Raw genomic sequence first — 16,497 nt, 5'->3', positions numbered from 1 at the left:
GTTGTATAACATTAATCTTCAGGGCCTGTTTCAACAAGAGAGCCAATAAGATTCGAGTGGGACCATTTCATTGTGTTTCAAAAGGTTTCCAAAGGTGGGGGCAGACACGGCCGCCGACGTCACAATGCTGATGGCCCTCCTACTGTGACCAATTGCCACATCGTCTCCTGCACTGAGTTTCGACAGCAGAAGCTTCAAAACACTTTGTAAAGACTGGGGACATCTAGTGGAAGCACTGGAAAGTGCTCAATTATCATTTTTTCACGTTGTGAATTACAGGGAAGGCTGTGAAGTCGAGTCCACAATTCAGAATCCCACTTCCTGGTTCAATCGGTCTCGGGGTTTTGACTGCCATACGAGTTCTGTTATACTCACAGACACCATTCAAACAGTTTTAAAAACTTTAGGGTGTTTTCTATCCATGTAAAATAAGTATATGCATGTCCTGGCTTCTGAGTTTGATTAGTAGGCCGTTGAAAATGGGAACGAATTTTTTCCAAAATGCGCTGTGGCGCCCCCAGTGGTAGGATATACGCAAGAGGTTAATGAAAGAATGAACACTTTACAAATTAAACAAAAATAACAGCAGACAGTTCCGTCAGGTACTTACAACTAAACGGAAAACAACTACCCACAAAACCCAAAGGAAAAACAGGCTGCCTATGTATGGTTCCTAATCAGAGACAACGATAGACAGCTGCCTCTGGTTAGGAACCATACTCTGCCCAACACAAAGAAATACAACACATAGAATGCCCACCCCACACCCTGACCTAACCACATAGAGAAACAAACCCTCTCTCTCAGGTCAGAGCGTGAAAGTTATATACTCAGCAAAAAAAGAAACATCCTTTTTTCAGGACCCTGTCTTTCAAAGATAATTCGTAAAAATCCAATTAACTTCACAGATATTCATTGTAAAGGGTTTAAACACTGTTTCTTGTGCATGTTCAATGAATCATAAACAATAAATGAACATGCACCTATGGAACGGTCGTTTAGACGCTAACAGCTTACAGACGGTAGGCAATTAAGGTCACAGTTATGAAAACTTAGGACACTAAAGAGGCCTTTCTACTGACTCTCAAAAACACCAAAAGAAAGTTGCACAGGGTCCCTGCTCATCTGTGTAAACGTGCCTTAGGCATGCTGCAAGAAGGCATGAGGACTGCAGATGTGGTTAGGGCAATAAATTGCAATGTTCGTACTGTGAGACGCCTAAGACAGCACTACAGGGAGACAGGAAGGACAGTTGATCATCCTCGCAGTGGCAGACCACGTGTAACAACACCTGCGCAGGATCGGTACATCCAAACATCACACCTGCGGGACAGATACAGGATGGCAACAATAACTGCCCGAGTTACACCAGGAACGCACAATCCCTATATCAGTGCTCAGACTGTCCTCAATAGGCTGAGAGAGGCTGTACTGAGGGTAAGGCAGGTTTTAAGGCAGATCCTCACCAGACATCACCGGCAACAACGTTGCCTATGGGCACAAACCCACCATCGCTGGACCAGATAGGACTGGCAAAAAGTGATCTTCACTGATGAGTCGCGGTTTTGTTTCAGCAGGGGTGAAATTCGAATTCGCGTTTATCATCGAAGGAATGAGCGTTACACCGAGGCCTGTACTCTGGAGCGGGATCGATTTGGAGGTGGGGGTTTTTTCATGGTCTGGGGTGGTGTGTCACAGCATCATCGGACTGTGCTTGTTGTCATTGCAGGCAATCTCAATGCTATGCGTTACAGGGAAGACATCCTCCCTCCTCATGTGGTACCCTTCCTGCAGGCTCATTCTGACATGACCCTGCAGCATGACAATGCCACCAGCCATACTGCTCGTTCTGTGCGTGATTTCCTGCAAGACAGGCAGTTTTTACAATTTTTAAAACATTACAATACATTAACATATTTCACAGATGTGCCCTCAGGCCCCTACACCACCACTACCACATATCTGCAGTACTAAATCCATATGTATGTAGTGTGTGTGTGTGTGTGTGTGTGTGTGTGTGTGTGTGTGTGTGTGTGTGTGTGTGTGTGTGTGTGTGTGTGTGTGTGTGTGTGTGTGTGTGTGTGTGTGTGTGTGTGTGTGTGTGTGTGTGTGTGTTGCTTCACAGTCCCCGATTGATGACTTGATGACAGCTTTCCACACTCTTGGCATTCTCTCAAACAGCTTCATGAGGTAGTCACCTGGAATGCATTTCAAATAACAGGTGTTCCTTGTTAAAAGTTAATTTGTGGAATTTCTTTCCATCTTAATAGATTTGAGCCAATCAGTCGTGTTGTGACAAGGTAGGGTTGGTATACAGAAGATAGCCCTATTTGGTAAAAGACACCAGGTCCAGAACAAATTCATAGAAACAAACAGTATTATACAGAGCTATGAACAGAACCTGGTTTCAAACCTTGTTGTTGTGTGTATATACTAACATGTGTGAGTAACTGATATTTGCACACACTACATGTTAATGTTTTTAAACGTACAGTACCAGTCAAAAACAAGCCATAGAAGGTTGGTTGCAATTTCAATTTAATCCACCAGAAAAGACAGAACAAATAATATAACAAATATTATGGTTAAACTCAAATATACTAATTGATTAAAAAAAACATACTTAAAAAAAAGGTATAATCTTCATCAATGATATCATAAATACAACTGGTGGAGTTATGTCATACATGCAGCTAACAAAAACATGAAAATGTCTGCTCTACCCAAAATTACAACCAACTAATTGCAGCATTACCGCAAAAATTGAAGGTGGAAGGGGGAAAAAGTAAGGAACTTGTCTGTCAGCCCTGCATTAAAGACCATCATTTGTGATAAAAAAAACTGTGATAAATAAAAAAAGTATACCAGTTTTATTTAAGGACCAAATAATTGACAGCGGTGCCATATAGATTGCAAAATAGTTGGGAAGAGATTTTTTATGTACTGATTCCATGGCACATGGTTTAAATGAACTGTTACGCAAAACGGGTCCAAAACTTTGTATTTTTACATTTAAATGATTTTACAAAATTCTTACAACGAAAATAATGGTATTTATATGGGGGATACAACCTTCCCAGCTCTGCAGATTTTGCTGCGAAGAGGCACAATCATTAGATCACTTGTTTTGGTACTGTACATGTGTAGCTTGTTTTTGGTCACAGGTCCAGGAATGGCTGAAGAATTGCAATATTTATCTGAAGCTAACCCTGCAGATAGCACTGCTGGGCGATCTGAAAAGTCATAGTCAATTGATCAATAATATAATAATAATTTTAGCAGAAATGTTTATTTTTAATTTACAATCTGTAGAAACAATGAGAATAGAATGTTTCAGAACTTCCAGTATGGATGGTGTTAAGAGATAGATGGTTGGAGTTGAATGGAGCTGAAGGTTGGGACTAATAACAACTAATAACAACACGATAATCCAAATCACAATTCCATACATAAAACCTTGATTTTGGACAAAATTGCCTGAATGGACTATTACTACCAAGGATTATCAATAAAAAAACTAACAAACCAAAACCTGCAGAAGAAACACAGTGGAAGCTGGAAATACCAGCCGCAACAACACTGAGTGAGTAAAGTTCAGTCTGAACCTAATTCTGAATTGTGTTATATAAAGCTTCATAAATAAGGCTACAAAGTACCAAGCTGCTAGGAAAGAAACTTCCCAACAACCTCAATTAGCAAATGGCAGGAGTCTCACAAGCCCTCTTCCGCTGTTCAGAGACCATCCACTGGCATTTTCTACAAGAAATCTGCCTCCAGAAATAAAAGCTTCTCCCAAGTAGGTGTGATACCTATTCCCGTTGCCTGCTGCACTGCTGCTTGGATTCCACCTGGCGATCTGTTCACCGTCTGCCCTGGCTTGTACCCTAAGCTCTCCCCCTGTCTGGTACAGGTACCCCCACCACACTCCCCCTCTCTCCCAAGCTTTTGATCGCCTCCAGCAGACAGGCACTGTTGGGGTGAGTGACTCTGAACTTCCAATGGCAAGCACCAAGTCGTTATTTTTTGTTGTTGTGCATTTTGATATTTACCTCATGACTCCTGCATGCTTGTTGACTATGAACTTTTTTGTTTACTCAACCGTGGGACAGACTGTTTGTTCCCACACTCGGGACTCTGACTTTCTATTGGTTACACGGACTCTTGGCCTGAAGATCGTCAAAGGTTAGTGCATAATTTTAGTTGAATTTCTGGTATTTGTGACGCCTGTCCTTGCTAGGAAAATGGATGTGTGGTTTTTCTTGTGTTGGAACTGTCCTAACATAATCTACTTTTATGCTTTCGCCGTAAAGCCTTTTTGAAATCGGACAATGTGGTTGGATTAACGAGAGTCTTATCTTTAAAATGGTGTAAAATAGGTGATTTGTTTGAGAAAATGGAATTATGAGATTTTAGCTGTTTTGAATTTAGCGCTCTGATTTTCCACTGGCTGTTGTCAAAATCAATCCCGTTAACTGGATAAGAACGGGAAGGGGTCCCCTAGAGGTTAGCCTAGTGATGAGCTTGGAAGGCACTATGATGTTGAACACTGAGCTGTAGTCAATGAACAGCATTCTCACATATAGGTGTTCCTTTTTGTCCAAGTAGAAAAGAGCAGTATGGAGTGCAATATAGATGGCATCATCTGCTGGGGTGGTATGTGAATTTGAGTTGCTCCATGGTGTCTGGGATTATGGTGTTGATGTGAGCCATGACCATTCTTTTAAAGCATTTCATGGCTACATATATGAGTGCTACAGGGCAATAGTAATTTATTCAGGTTACATTCGCGTTCTTGGCAACAAAGACTATGGTGGTCTGCTTGAAACATGTAGGTATACAGACTGGGTCAGGGAGAGGTTGAAAATGTCAGTGCAGCCCCACGGGACTCGTCTGAAGTCGATAACACTGATGTACCAACTTATATCTATAGTACCTGAACCGTTTGGGCTACAAACTAATACTCGTCTGAAGGTAACCCATGCAAATTCATGGAAGTACGTGACTTGCTGGTAGAAGTTAGGTAAAACGGATTTCAGTTTTCCTGCATTAAAATCACCGGTGAGTCTATTCTCGATGAGCATTTTCTTGCTTGCTTATGGCCCTAAACAGGATGTTGAGTGCGGCCTTAGTGCCAGCATCGGTTTGTGGTGGTGAATAGACAGCTATGAAAAATATAGATGAAAACTCTCTTGGTAAATAGTATGGTCCTATTGATAGGATAGTCTTGAACGGAGCTCGTCCAGTTTGTTCTGAAAAATAGATAAATAAAATAAAAAATCCAAGATGGCGTAGCAGTCAGATGTCTTCGTCTTGTCGTGTCCCGTGTATATATCTTTTATATCTTTTTATTCGCATATATTTTTTAAATATTTTTCTTAACCTCAACTTCAACATACTCTCCTGCAATCCGCCTCACCCAATGTGGTATGGATCTGCTATTTCTTTACTTTAGAACCGGTACCCCCAACAGAAGCTAGCCAGCTAACTAGCTACTAGCTAGTAGTCAGTTAGCGGCCATCAGCTACCCTTTAGCCTGGGCAACTCTTGCCAGTCTGCACAGCGCGATTCAAACCAGAGCATATCGGACTTATTTTTCTCCATATCTCCGGATTCCTAGCACAAGCTCTGAACCTTTTCGTCTGGATCATCGTAGCTAGCTAGATGCTATCCGAGTAGCCACTCCTGGCTAATGTCTCTGTCCCGAAGCAAGCACCAATTTAGCCTGTAGCTAACCTATGCAAGGCCCATCTCCTGGCTAGCTGAAGAGGTCCATCAGCCACTCCTTGGGCTACAATACCTATTTTGCCAATTGGCCTGGACCCCTTTTACTGCCAATACGGAGACCCGCCGATCCATCACGAGTGAACTACCGACGTAATCTGCCCGAGGGTTTTTTTCAACAGGCTCCTCCGTCGCGACGTCCCCTGTCACCCCATCTGCTAGCCTGCTAGCAGCGGCCCGCTAGCAGTCTAGAGCATATCGGACTGCTAGCTGAAGAGGCCCATCGGCCAATTTCTTGGGCAACTATACCCATTTTGCCAATTGGCCTGGACCCTTTTACTAAACAGAGCCCTGCTGATCCATCACGACTGGTCTGCCGACCTAACTGCACGAGGGGGCTGCAACAGACTTCTTCCGTCACAACGTCCCTCTAAGGCCCCTCTGCTAGCTTGCTAGCCCCGGGCCGCTAGCTGTCTGAATCGCCATGTCTCCAGCCTGCCTAGCTACTCACTGGACCCCTATGATCACTCGGCTACGCATGCCTCTCCCTAATGTCAATATGCCTTGTCCATTGCTGTTTTGGTTAGTGATTATTGTCCTATTTCACTGTAGAGCCTCTAGCCCTGCTCAATATGCCTTAGCTAACCCTTTAGTTCCACCTCCCACACATGAGGTGACCTCACCTGGTTTAAACGTCTCTAGAGACAATATCTCTCTCATCGTCACTCAATGCCTAGGTTTACCTCCACTGTATTCACATCCTACCATATCTTTGTCTGTACATATGCCTTGAATCTATTTTACCGTGCCCAGAAACCTGCTTCTTTTACTCTCTGTTCCGAACGTACTAGACGACCAGTTCTTATAGCCTTTAGCCGTACCCTTATCCAACTCCTCCTCTGTTCCTCTGGTGAGATAAAGGTTAATCCAGGTCCTGCAGTGCCTAGCTCCACTCCCATTCCCCAGGCACTCTCATTTGTTGACTTCTGTAACCGTAAAAGCCTTGGTTTCATGCAAATTAACATTAGAAGCCTCCTCCCTAAGTTTGTTTTATTCACTGCTTTAGCACACTCTGCCAACCCGGATGTCCTAGCCGTGTCTGAATCATGGCTTAGGAAGACCACCAAAAACCCTGAAATTTCCATCCCAACTACAACATTTTCCGACAAGCTAGAACTGCCAAAGGGGGTGGAGTTGCAATAGACTGCAGAGATAGCCTGCAGTTCTGTCTTACTATCCAGGTCTGTGCCCAAACAATTTGAGCTTTTACAATTAAAAATCCACCTTTCCAGAAACAAGTCTCTCACCGTTGCCGCTTGCTATAGACCACTTTCTGCCCCCTAGCTGTGCCCTGGACACCATATGTGAATTGGTAGCCCCCCCATCTATCTTCAGAGCTCGTGCTGCTAGGTGACCTAAACTGTGACATGCTTAACACACAGGCCGTCCTACAATCACAGCTTGATGCCCTCAATCTCACACAAATGATCAATGAACCTACCAGGTACAACTCCAAATCCGCACCCTCAAAGATATCATCCTAACCAACCTGCCCTCCAAATACACCTCTGCTGTCTTCAACCAGGATCTCTGCGATCACTGCCTCATTGCCTGTATATATTTGGTTATGGAAAAGATATTTCACAGCGGTTTAGATGGTACAATGATTCTCTACACTTGCTTGTTTTATCACATAAACTGAAAATAGGGGAACTAATAGAATTTTTGCAACCAGGAAATGGAGGAGCAATTTCTGCACTGTGCACCTTTAATTTCTGTAAGATCAAAATATTTTTAAATGAATAATGTTTCCAGGAATGCTTATCTTATCGATTTCAGAGCAATGTGAGATGGTGGGTGCCATAGCTTGCTGAAATGACATGGAACGACCAATGCCCAAGCTATGAGAGGATTCCATGGCACTCTTTACATCTCCCACAGTACTCCTTCAGCACCTCATTTCAATATCACCAAAAAAAATTGTCATGTAACTCATATACCTCAAAGTTTATGCTTGTCAAATACTGTAGCTGATATAAAGTTTGTGAACTTGAGATTTCAAGTTGGGATTGGCAACTTTGTAAGCTATGTAGATAACTCTCAGTGTAGGTGAATTATTTGAGAAAGTGAACTAGTCTTGGTCCACACATGTTCTCTGCATTGTATGTGCCCTGGTCTGTAAGTATATATATGCTCTGCAATGTGAGTATATTTTTATGTGGTAAAGTACTTGCTTTTTATATGATAAAGTATATGCGGTTAAGAACTCATTAATCCTCTCGAATCTCCCAGGACAGGATTGCTGGAATTGGCAAAGCTGTGAGTGGAACCCTTACATGACTTCCTAAACATCATGTCTCTATGAACAGCACTGACATAGAGGATCTGTGGCAGTTATATTTATGAATGTTAGGGGAAAGGAGGGAAGAAGGAAGGGAGAAATGAATGGAGTCAGTGAGAGAGAGAGAGTAAAAAAAGTAAGAGCAAGTAGGGAGGAAAATAGAGGAGCGGTACAGAGGGATAAAGAATGTGAGGGAGGCGTAGGGAGAAGCCTAGAGCTCACAGGCCAGACCATTGTCCTGAGCGGAGCTGAATTCAATGATGTCATGTTTTAGAGTGAGTCTCTCAGCAGTAGCACTCAAGAGGGCCCCCTCCATTTCTCCCTCTGTCCTTTTTTTATCCTTACCCTCTTTATCTCTATTCATCTTTGTCTGCCCATTTTTGTCTCTATCCATCTTAACTTTTTCTCCTTTCCTTTGAGTTGATATATCAAATCAAATGTTATTTGTCACATACACATGTTTAGCAGATGTTATTGCAGGTGTAGTGAAATGCTTGTGTTTCTAGCTCCAACAGTGCAGTAATATCTAACTCACAACAATACACACAACCTAAAAGTAAAATAATGGAATTTAAGGAATATTGAATATCAGTTTGAGCAATGTCGGAGTGGCATAGACTAAAATACAGTAGAATAGAATACAGTATATACAGTTGAAGTCGGAAGTTTACATACACCTTAGCCAAATACATTTAAACTCAGCTTTTCACAATCCCTGACATTTAATCCTAGTAGAAAATCCATTTTAGGTCAGTTAGAATCAGCACTTTATTTTAAGAATATGAAATATCAGAATAATAGTTGAGAGAATGATTTATTTCAGCTTTTATTTCTTTCTTCACATTCTCAGTGGGTCAGAAGTTTACATACACTCAATTAGCATTCGGTAGCATTGCCTTTAAATTGTTTAACCTGGGTCAAACGTTTCGGGCAGCCTTCCACAAGCATCCCACAATAAATTGGGTGAATTTTGGCCCATTCCTCCTGACAGAGCTGGTGTAACTAAGTCAGGTTTGTAGGCCTCCTTGCTCGCACACGCTTTTTCAGTTCTGCCCACAAATTTTCTATTGGATTGAGGTCAGGACTTTGTGATGGCCACTTCAATACCTTGACTTTGTTGTCCTTAATAAGCCCTTTTGCCAAAACTTTGGAAGTATACTTGGGGTCATTGTACATTTAGAAGACCCATTTGTGACCAAGCTTTAACTTCCTGATTGATGTCTTGAGATGTTGCTTCAATATATCCACATAATCTTCCTCCTCATGATGCCGTCTATTTTGTGAAGTGCACCAGTCCCTCCTGCAGCAAAGCATCCCCACAACATGATGCTGCCACCCCCGTGCTTCATGGTTGGAATGGTGTTCTTCGGCTTGCAAGCTTCCCCCTTTTTCCTCCAAACATAACGATGGTCATTATGGCCAAACAGTTCTATTTTTGTTTCATCAGACCAGAGGACATTTCTCCAAAAAGTATGATCTTTGTCCCCATGTGCAGTTGCAAACCATAGTCTGGCTTTTTTATGGTAGTTTTGGAGCAGTGGCTTCTTCCTTGCTGACCGGCCTTTCAGGTTATGTTGATATAGGACTCGTTTTACTGTGGATATAGATACTTTTGTACCTGTTCCCTCCAGCATCTTCACAAGGTCCTTTGCTGTTGTTCTGGGATTGATTTACACTTTTCGCACCAAAGTGCATTCATATCTAGGAGTAAGAACGTATCTCCTTCCTGAGCGGTATGACGGCTGCGTGGTCCCATGGTGTTTATACTTGCGTACTATTGTTTGAACAGATAAACGTGGTACCTTCAGGCATTTGGAAATTGCTCCCAAGGATGAACCAGACTTGTGGAGGTCTACAATTTTTTGCCTGACGTCTTGGCTTATTTCTTTTCAATTTCCCATGTCAAGCAAAGAGGCACTAAGTTTGAAGGTAGGCCTTGAAATACATCCACATGTACACCTCCAATTTACTGAAATTATGTCAATTAGCCTATCAGAAACTTCTAAAGCCATGCACTGGAATTGTGATACAGTGAATCATAAGTGAAATAATCTGTCTGTAAACAATTGTTGGAAAAATTACTTGTGTCTTGCACAAAGTACATGTCTGACCGACTTGCCAAAACTATAGTTTGTTAACAAGAAATTTGTGGAGCTGAGTTTAAATGACTCCAACCTAAGTGAATGTAAACTTCTGACTTCAACTGTACATATGAGATGACTAAAGCAAAAATATGTGAACATTATTAAAGTGACTAGTGTTCCGTTATTAAAGTGGCCAGTGATTTCAAGTCTATGTATATGGGGCAGCAGCATCTAAGGTGCAGGGTTACGTAATCGGGTGACGGCTAGTGATGGCTATTTAACAGTATGATGGCCTTGAGATAGAAGACCGCACCACCCTCTGGAGAGACCTGAGGTTGTGGGCGGTGAAGTTGTTGTACCAGGCAGTGATACAGCCTGACAGGATGCTCTCATTTGTGCATCTGTAAAAGTTTGTGAGGGTTTTAGGTGCCAAGCCACATTTCTTCAGCCTCCTGAGGTTGAAGAGGTGCTGTTGAGCCTTCTTCACCACACTGTCTGTGGGTGGACCATTTCAAATTGTCAGTGACATGTATGCCGAGGAACGTGAAGCTTTCCACCTGCTCCCCTGCGTTCCCGTAGATGTGGATAGGGGCGTGCTCCCTCTGCTGCTTCCTGAAGTCCACATTCAGCTTTGTTTTGTCGACATTGAGTGAGGTTGTTTTCCTGGCACCATACTCCCAGGGCCCTCACCTCCTCTCTGTAGGCTGTCTCGTTATTGCTGGTAATCAGGCCTACTACTGTTGTGTTGTCTGCACTTGATGATTGAGTTGAAGGCGTGCGTGACCACGCAGTCATGGGTGAACAGGGAGTACAGGTGGGGGTTTAGCACGCACCCTTGCTGGGCCCCTGTGTTGAGGATCAACGAAGTGGAGGTCTTGATTCCTACCTTCACCACCTGGGGGCAGCCTGTCAGGAAGTCCAGGACCCAGTTGCACAGGGTGGGGTTCAGCTTAATGATGAGCTTGGAGGGTACTAGAGTGTTGAATGCTGAGCTATTGTCCATGAACAGCATTCTTACATAGGTATTCCTCTTGTCCAGATGGGATAGGGCACTGTGCAGTGCGATGGCGATTGCATCGTCTGTGGATCTATTGGGGCGGTAAGAAATTTGAAGTGTGTCTAGGCCTAGGGTGTCAGGTAAGGTAGAGGTGATTATGATATGATCCTTAGCTAGCCTCTCAAATCACTTCATGATGACAGAAGTGAGTACTACGGGGCGATAGACATTTAGTTCAGTTACCTTTCTTGGGTACAGGAACAATGGTGGATATCTTGAAGCAAGTGGGGACAGGAGACTGGGATAGAGAGAGATTGAATATGTCTGTAAAAACTCCAGCCAGCTGGCCTGCGCATGCTCTGAGGACGCGGCTAGGGATGCCGTCTGGGCCGGCAGCCTTGCGAGGGTTAAAATGCTTAAATGTGTTACTCACGTCGGAGAAGGAGAGCCCACAGTCCTTGGTAGCGGCCGCGTCGGTGGCACTGTGTTATCCACTGTGTTATCCTCAAAGTGGGCAAAGAAGGTGTTTAGCTTGTCCGAAAGCAAGACGTTGGAGCTACTTGTGGATGTGTTTTATTTTGGCCAGCTGAGGCGGGTGGAATCGTGGGGGTACAGAGGACGGGGTGTGCATGGAGGGTGTGTGTGTGTGTGTGTGTGTGTGTGTGTGTGTGTGTGTGTGTGTGTGTGTGTGTGTGTGTGTGTGTGTGTGTGTGTGTGTGTGTGTGTGTGTGTCTGGGGCTCTTTGTACAGTGAGAGATTTGACTGTTGAAAGCTGTATTGAAGGCTGTATTGTGACAGAGGAGCAGAGGGGCAGAAAAAGAGAAAAGAAAGGACAGCAGCTGCTTTATATACCCTATACAGACCTGATTCTATCTGTGTCATCTGCTGACTATGAAGGCTCATAAAAGTCTCATTGTGACGTGTTGTGTTTACACAGGCATATATGTTAAGTATATTAAACTGGGCTCGATAGAAGGTATGAGGGCTGGTCTTTGTCTCCTTATTGAGTTAGCCTAAATGTAGGCCAGGTTCTGAAACCCACTGGTTCACCGTCTCTCTGTTATGGCAGGAAAGGTAGAGCTCGCAGCACTAATTCCTAAACACACACACAAATGTGCACACGCATATACACACAGACACATGCACACACAGACATGCACACACACGTTCATGCACAAACACATACACACACAGACACGGCCAAATGCAACAGGAGATACAGTACCAACCCGTAGGCTTTAGGCCCATAATTAGAGATAATTTACACAGATCAGGTTGAACATAATCTGGGCTGAAGGTAACTACAACATTCCCCCAACCCCCCTGCCCTGCCCTGCCCACCCCACTCTCTACTCAGTCTTTCTACTCACTCTCTATGCTTGTTCTATTTCTCTCTCTCTCTCTCACACTCACACACACACACACACACACACACACACACACACACACACACACACACACACACACACACACACACACACACACACACAAACTCTATGTGTGAGACTGAGAGAGAGAGAGAAACGGGTTAGGTGTGTCCCCAACAAGAAGCTGGAAGGTGCAGGGGAAGGTCTGGGTAAACAGAAGTTAGTACATCTTCAAGTCTGGTGTTTGGGTTTCACTAGGAGTGGAAACACAAATGGTTTCTTTGTGTGTATGTTGCTGGCCCTTGGTTAATAGCTCTAATGGCTACAAGGAGCCACACTAAAGCCATTAGCTCAGTTAGTATTCTGCCCTTGATTTGCATTCCCATGCAAAATTAGACGGAAGGCTAACAACTAAGTCTTCAATAAAACTCCCAAGGCGTGACTTTTCTTGAATTAATATACTGAAAACGTTTATATTGTGAAACTGCAAAATACAGAAAATAATCTAATTTAGTATTCAATTCACATCGACATACTGTAGCTGTACATTATACATTCCAAGTTGAAGTTGAATTAATACAAAGCACGTGCCAAGGTACCATGTATCTGGCATGATGCCAAACCATATAGCTAATTGTTACTCATATGTTTTACAATTCGTTTACATGACGCACGAGCAAAGTAATACAGCTGACGGCATACATGAAGGCAAGGCAATTTGTGTGAGTAAATGCAACCAACTAACATTGATAAGTAAGCAATTCTATCAATAACACGATTATCATCACTAGCAATATGCTTGAATCGAACTAACACATATTTTCCAAGGCTGAAGCGTGACAAGAAATAACTGCACTGAAAGACCTGCACCGTAGCGTTGTTTTTAGCTGCTTCTATGCGTGCAGAACGAATTCTCTACTTCCTGTTTCCGTACAGTCTTTCCAAGTACCAGAAAGTTCCACTAGGGGGCGATAAACACCATGGAACACAATGAAAATCCATTTTAACCACTGTAATAACATTATCTGTTACCTTCTAACAGGATGGCAGCACAGCCTTATCTTAGGGATGATAAACCAAATGTATGTAACGATAGGACTGGGAATTGCCAGGGACCTCACGATACAATATTATCATGATACTTAGGTGCCGATATGATATGTATTGTGATTCTTTCTCACGATTCTCGCAATTCTATATGTATTGGGATTTCTTTTGCGATTTGATGTTCCAAACATATTGCTCACTGTATGTCTGCTGCAGAGAGATGAGAACATTTGTGTGGATCAGTCATGGAAATAAAAGTGCTGAAAACATGTTGAAGTTTTGACGCAGATTCAAACAACTAGCGCTAGCTAATGCTACCTAGCAAAAAAATAACTATTGATATAATATAGTCCAAAATAATATCGCAATATGTAACTATCAATTTTGTTCCTGTCACTAATAACAACCACAAACACACACTCTCTTACTTTCTTCATTCTTACAAACTCACACACGCATACATATCTGAGTGAGTAGTCATTATGAAGTATTGTGTGTGTGTATCACTGCTCCTCTGTCATTGGGGTGGCATGAGGTGTCTGCAGTTTTGGTTTGTGGCCATTTTCTCTCTTTCTCACTGATCTGTCAATGTTATAAAGTGAGTCAGACTGGGGACTGTCATCTAGACCCTACACACACACACATACACACAGCGAGTCCCAATCTCATGGGAGTAAGTACGGTGGAATGGAACACGGTTTAATACTGCTTCAGTTAGGACCGCTCACATTCATCATTCATGCTTTCCTTTGGCCTGGCAGTCCAGACATACAGACACCCACATTCTACTCTCAGACTCATAAGACTCTCATAAGCATATCATAGCCCTATATACAGTGTTCATAGAGCCTGCATACTGAGTGTGAGAGTGTCTATGGCCTCTTAGTCAAGGTGAGAGATCAGAAATGCGGTGGCATCATTCTTTGAGTGTGTTCACGGTTTCACGTTTCATGTTTTTCAGCATGTGCCTTGAACCTCTTCTGATCCCATGATCACACGTGCTTTGATGTTAGATGGTCTAACTGCCTGACTGGACAGAGACATGAATGCGTAAAGACACAGGCAGCTTTATATCAGGGATTTGATTATAATGTTGCTAAAACATCCAATGGTGCTGGGTCGCTAGATTTCCCGTAATAACAAAGATTGGTGCCACCGTCTACTGTACCTGGGATATAGAATTTCTCTCTCTCTCTCGCCCGCTTTCTCTCTCTTTCTCAGTATCTCTCTCTCTCACACACACCCCCTCTCTCTCCAACCCCTCCTTCTCCCCTTGCTGAAAGTGGTCTTTCTTCTGAGGGGAGATTCCTGTACAGTGCCAGTAGCAGTTCAGAGAGACCCTTTCACCTCAATGGACGTGTGTGTGTGTGTGTGTGTGTGTGTGTGTGTGTGTGTGTGTGTGTGTGTGTGTGTGTGTGTGTGTGTGTGCTCGTGTTCACAGACACAAGGTTATGTCGGCACCAGTCTGTCGCCTAAGACACACACACACACAGCCCTCTCTTCTAGAGAAATAGGGCTTTCATTCATTGCTCGAGAGAGGGAATATTCTCACCATTACACTGTTAATCTGGTCATTAAACCCCCTCTGTCTCTGGGTTGGCTGTTACAATCTTCCTCTTTTTCACTCACTCTCTATCTTGCTCTGTTTTTGTCTCCCTCTCTCTGTTTCCCTCTTTCTTTCTCTCTCTCTGTAAATGACTCAGTATGATCATCATGGCTTGGCAGAGTGCTTATTTTTGTGCATGTTCAAAGCCTTCTTAACTGGCCATAGTGTGAGTGAAAGACATAGGCGTCAGTTTCAGAAAGGCTGGACGCCACACTCTTATGCCTGTGGTCTGTTTTTCAGTTGGAATCCTGAACAGATCACCACTGTACGAGACATGAACATGGTGTGTGTTTTCTGCTTTTGCCGGTAGAGTTGAGGAAATGGCTCCACTGTCACTAGCTTTTTTGCTGAGAGAGAGAGAGAGAGAGAGGGGGAGAGAGAGAGTGAGGGAGGGAGGTTTCCAGTGGCCAGTTAGGCTGTGGCCTGGCAAGCTTTCCACTTGGAATCCAGATAGGGGCACTGTGGGGGGGGAAAAAACAATTCAACTTGGGGGGATAGTTGAGGCCTTTAAGCATTTTTCTGTTCTGTGAGTATTGACATTCATTGCTCTGTACTTGATGAGAGGACAATGATAAAGGTCTCAGTTTTCACACCTTCCTTTTCTCTCCCTTTCTATCTTCCTCCCTTCAGACGATTACACGGATGCCCTCCCTCCTCTGCCGGACATTCCAGACGCCGACTCGGTCCTAAGCTCCGTGGGCATTCCAGGTCGCTTCCGCCACTCCAACATCCGCCACGCCCCCCTACGCTACTGTTCTGCCCACAGCATGGACTCCTCCCCCGACAGCGGCGAGCGTCCAATCAGCTACGGCTCCACCTCTTCCTCCGCCTCCTCCCGGGACAGCCACTGCTCACTGGGCAGCCGCTCCACCTTAAGCCCCTCCTCTCACTGTCATCCCGCTTCGGACCGCGACCTGGACTCCGGGGCGATCCGGTTGGAGCTGGTTCCAGCTAGGCAGCTGGGGTGTGGGGATGAGGAGGAGAGGAAGGATGGCGGGATAGAGACAGGGAGAGAGATGGTTAAACATGGGTCTGCACAGACCCCACAGTCAGACACAGAGGCTGGGGAGAGGTCCAACCCGGGGCCCAGGGTGCTGTATGTTGACAGGGTGGTTCAGGAAATACTGGACACTGAAAGTACCTACGTAGAGGACCTGCACAGCATTGTACAGGTGAGGAACATGGTACCACACAACCACTGGAAAGATACACCAGCTATCTCAGGATAGCACATACAGGATAGCACAGGATAGCTAGGATAGCACATACAGTACAAGACTAACTGGCATGGTACAGATAGCATAGTAAAGAAGAATATTATAGAACATCATTAC

The 16,497-nt window shown here is 43.9% G+C and overlaps 1 protein-coding gene across 2 annotated transcripts in view; it reads left to right on the top strand.

Moving 5' to 3' along the window:
* LOC115174427 (pleckstrin homology domain-containing family G member 1) overlaps positions 1-16,497 on the top strand; it is a 112,588-nt gene that overhangs the window by 56,460 nt on the left and 39,631 nt on the right. For both annotated transcript variants that reach the window (XM_029732932.1, XM_029732933.1), the window contains exon 2: positions 15,794-16,335. In XM_029732932.1, the coding sequence (XP_029588792.1) occupies positions 15,794-16,335 (542 nt within the window). The remainder of the gene's footprint in view (positions 1-15,793; positions 16,336-16,497) is intronic.

Source organism: Salmo trutta, chromosome 35, assembly GCF_901001165.1.
Source record: "Salmo trutta chromosome 35, fSalTru1.1, whole genome shotgun sequence".
In the NCBI taxonomy this organism is placed as follows: Eukaryota; Metazoa; Chordata; class Actinopteri; order Salmoniformes; family Salmonidae; genus Salmo; species Salmo trutta.
This window is presented reverse-complemented; position numbering and strand designations above follow the sequence as displayed.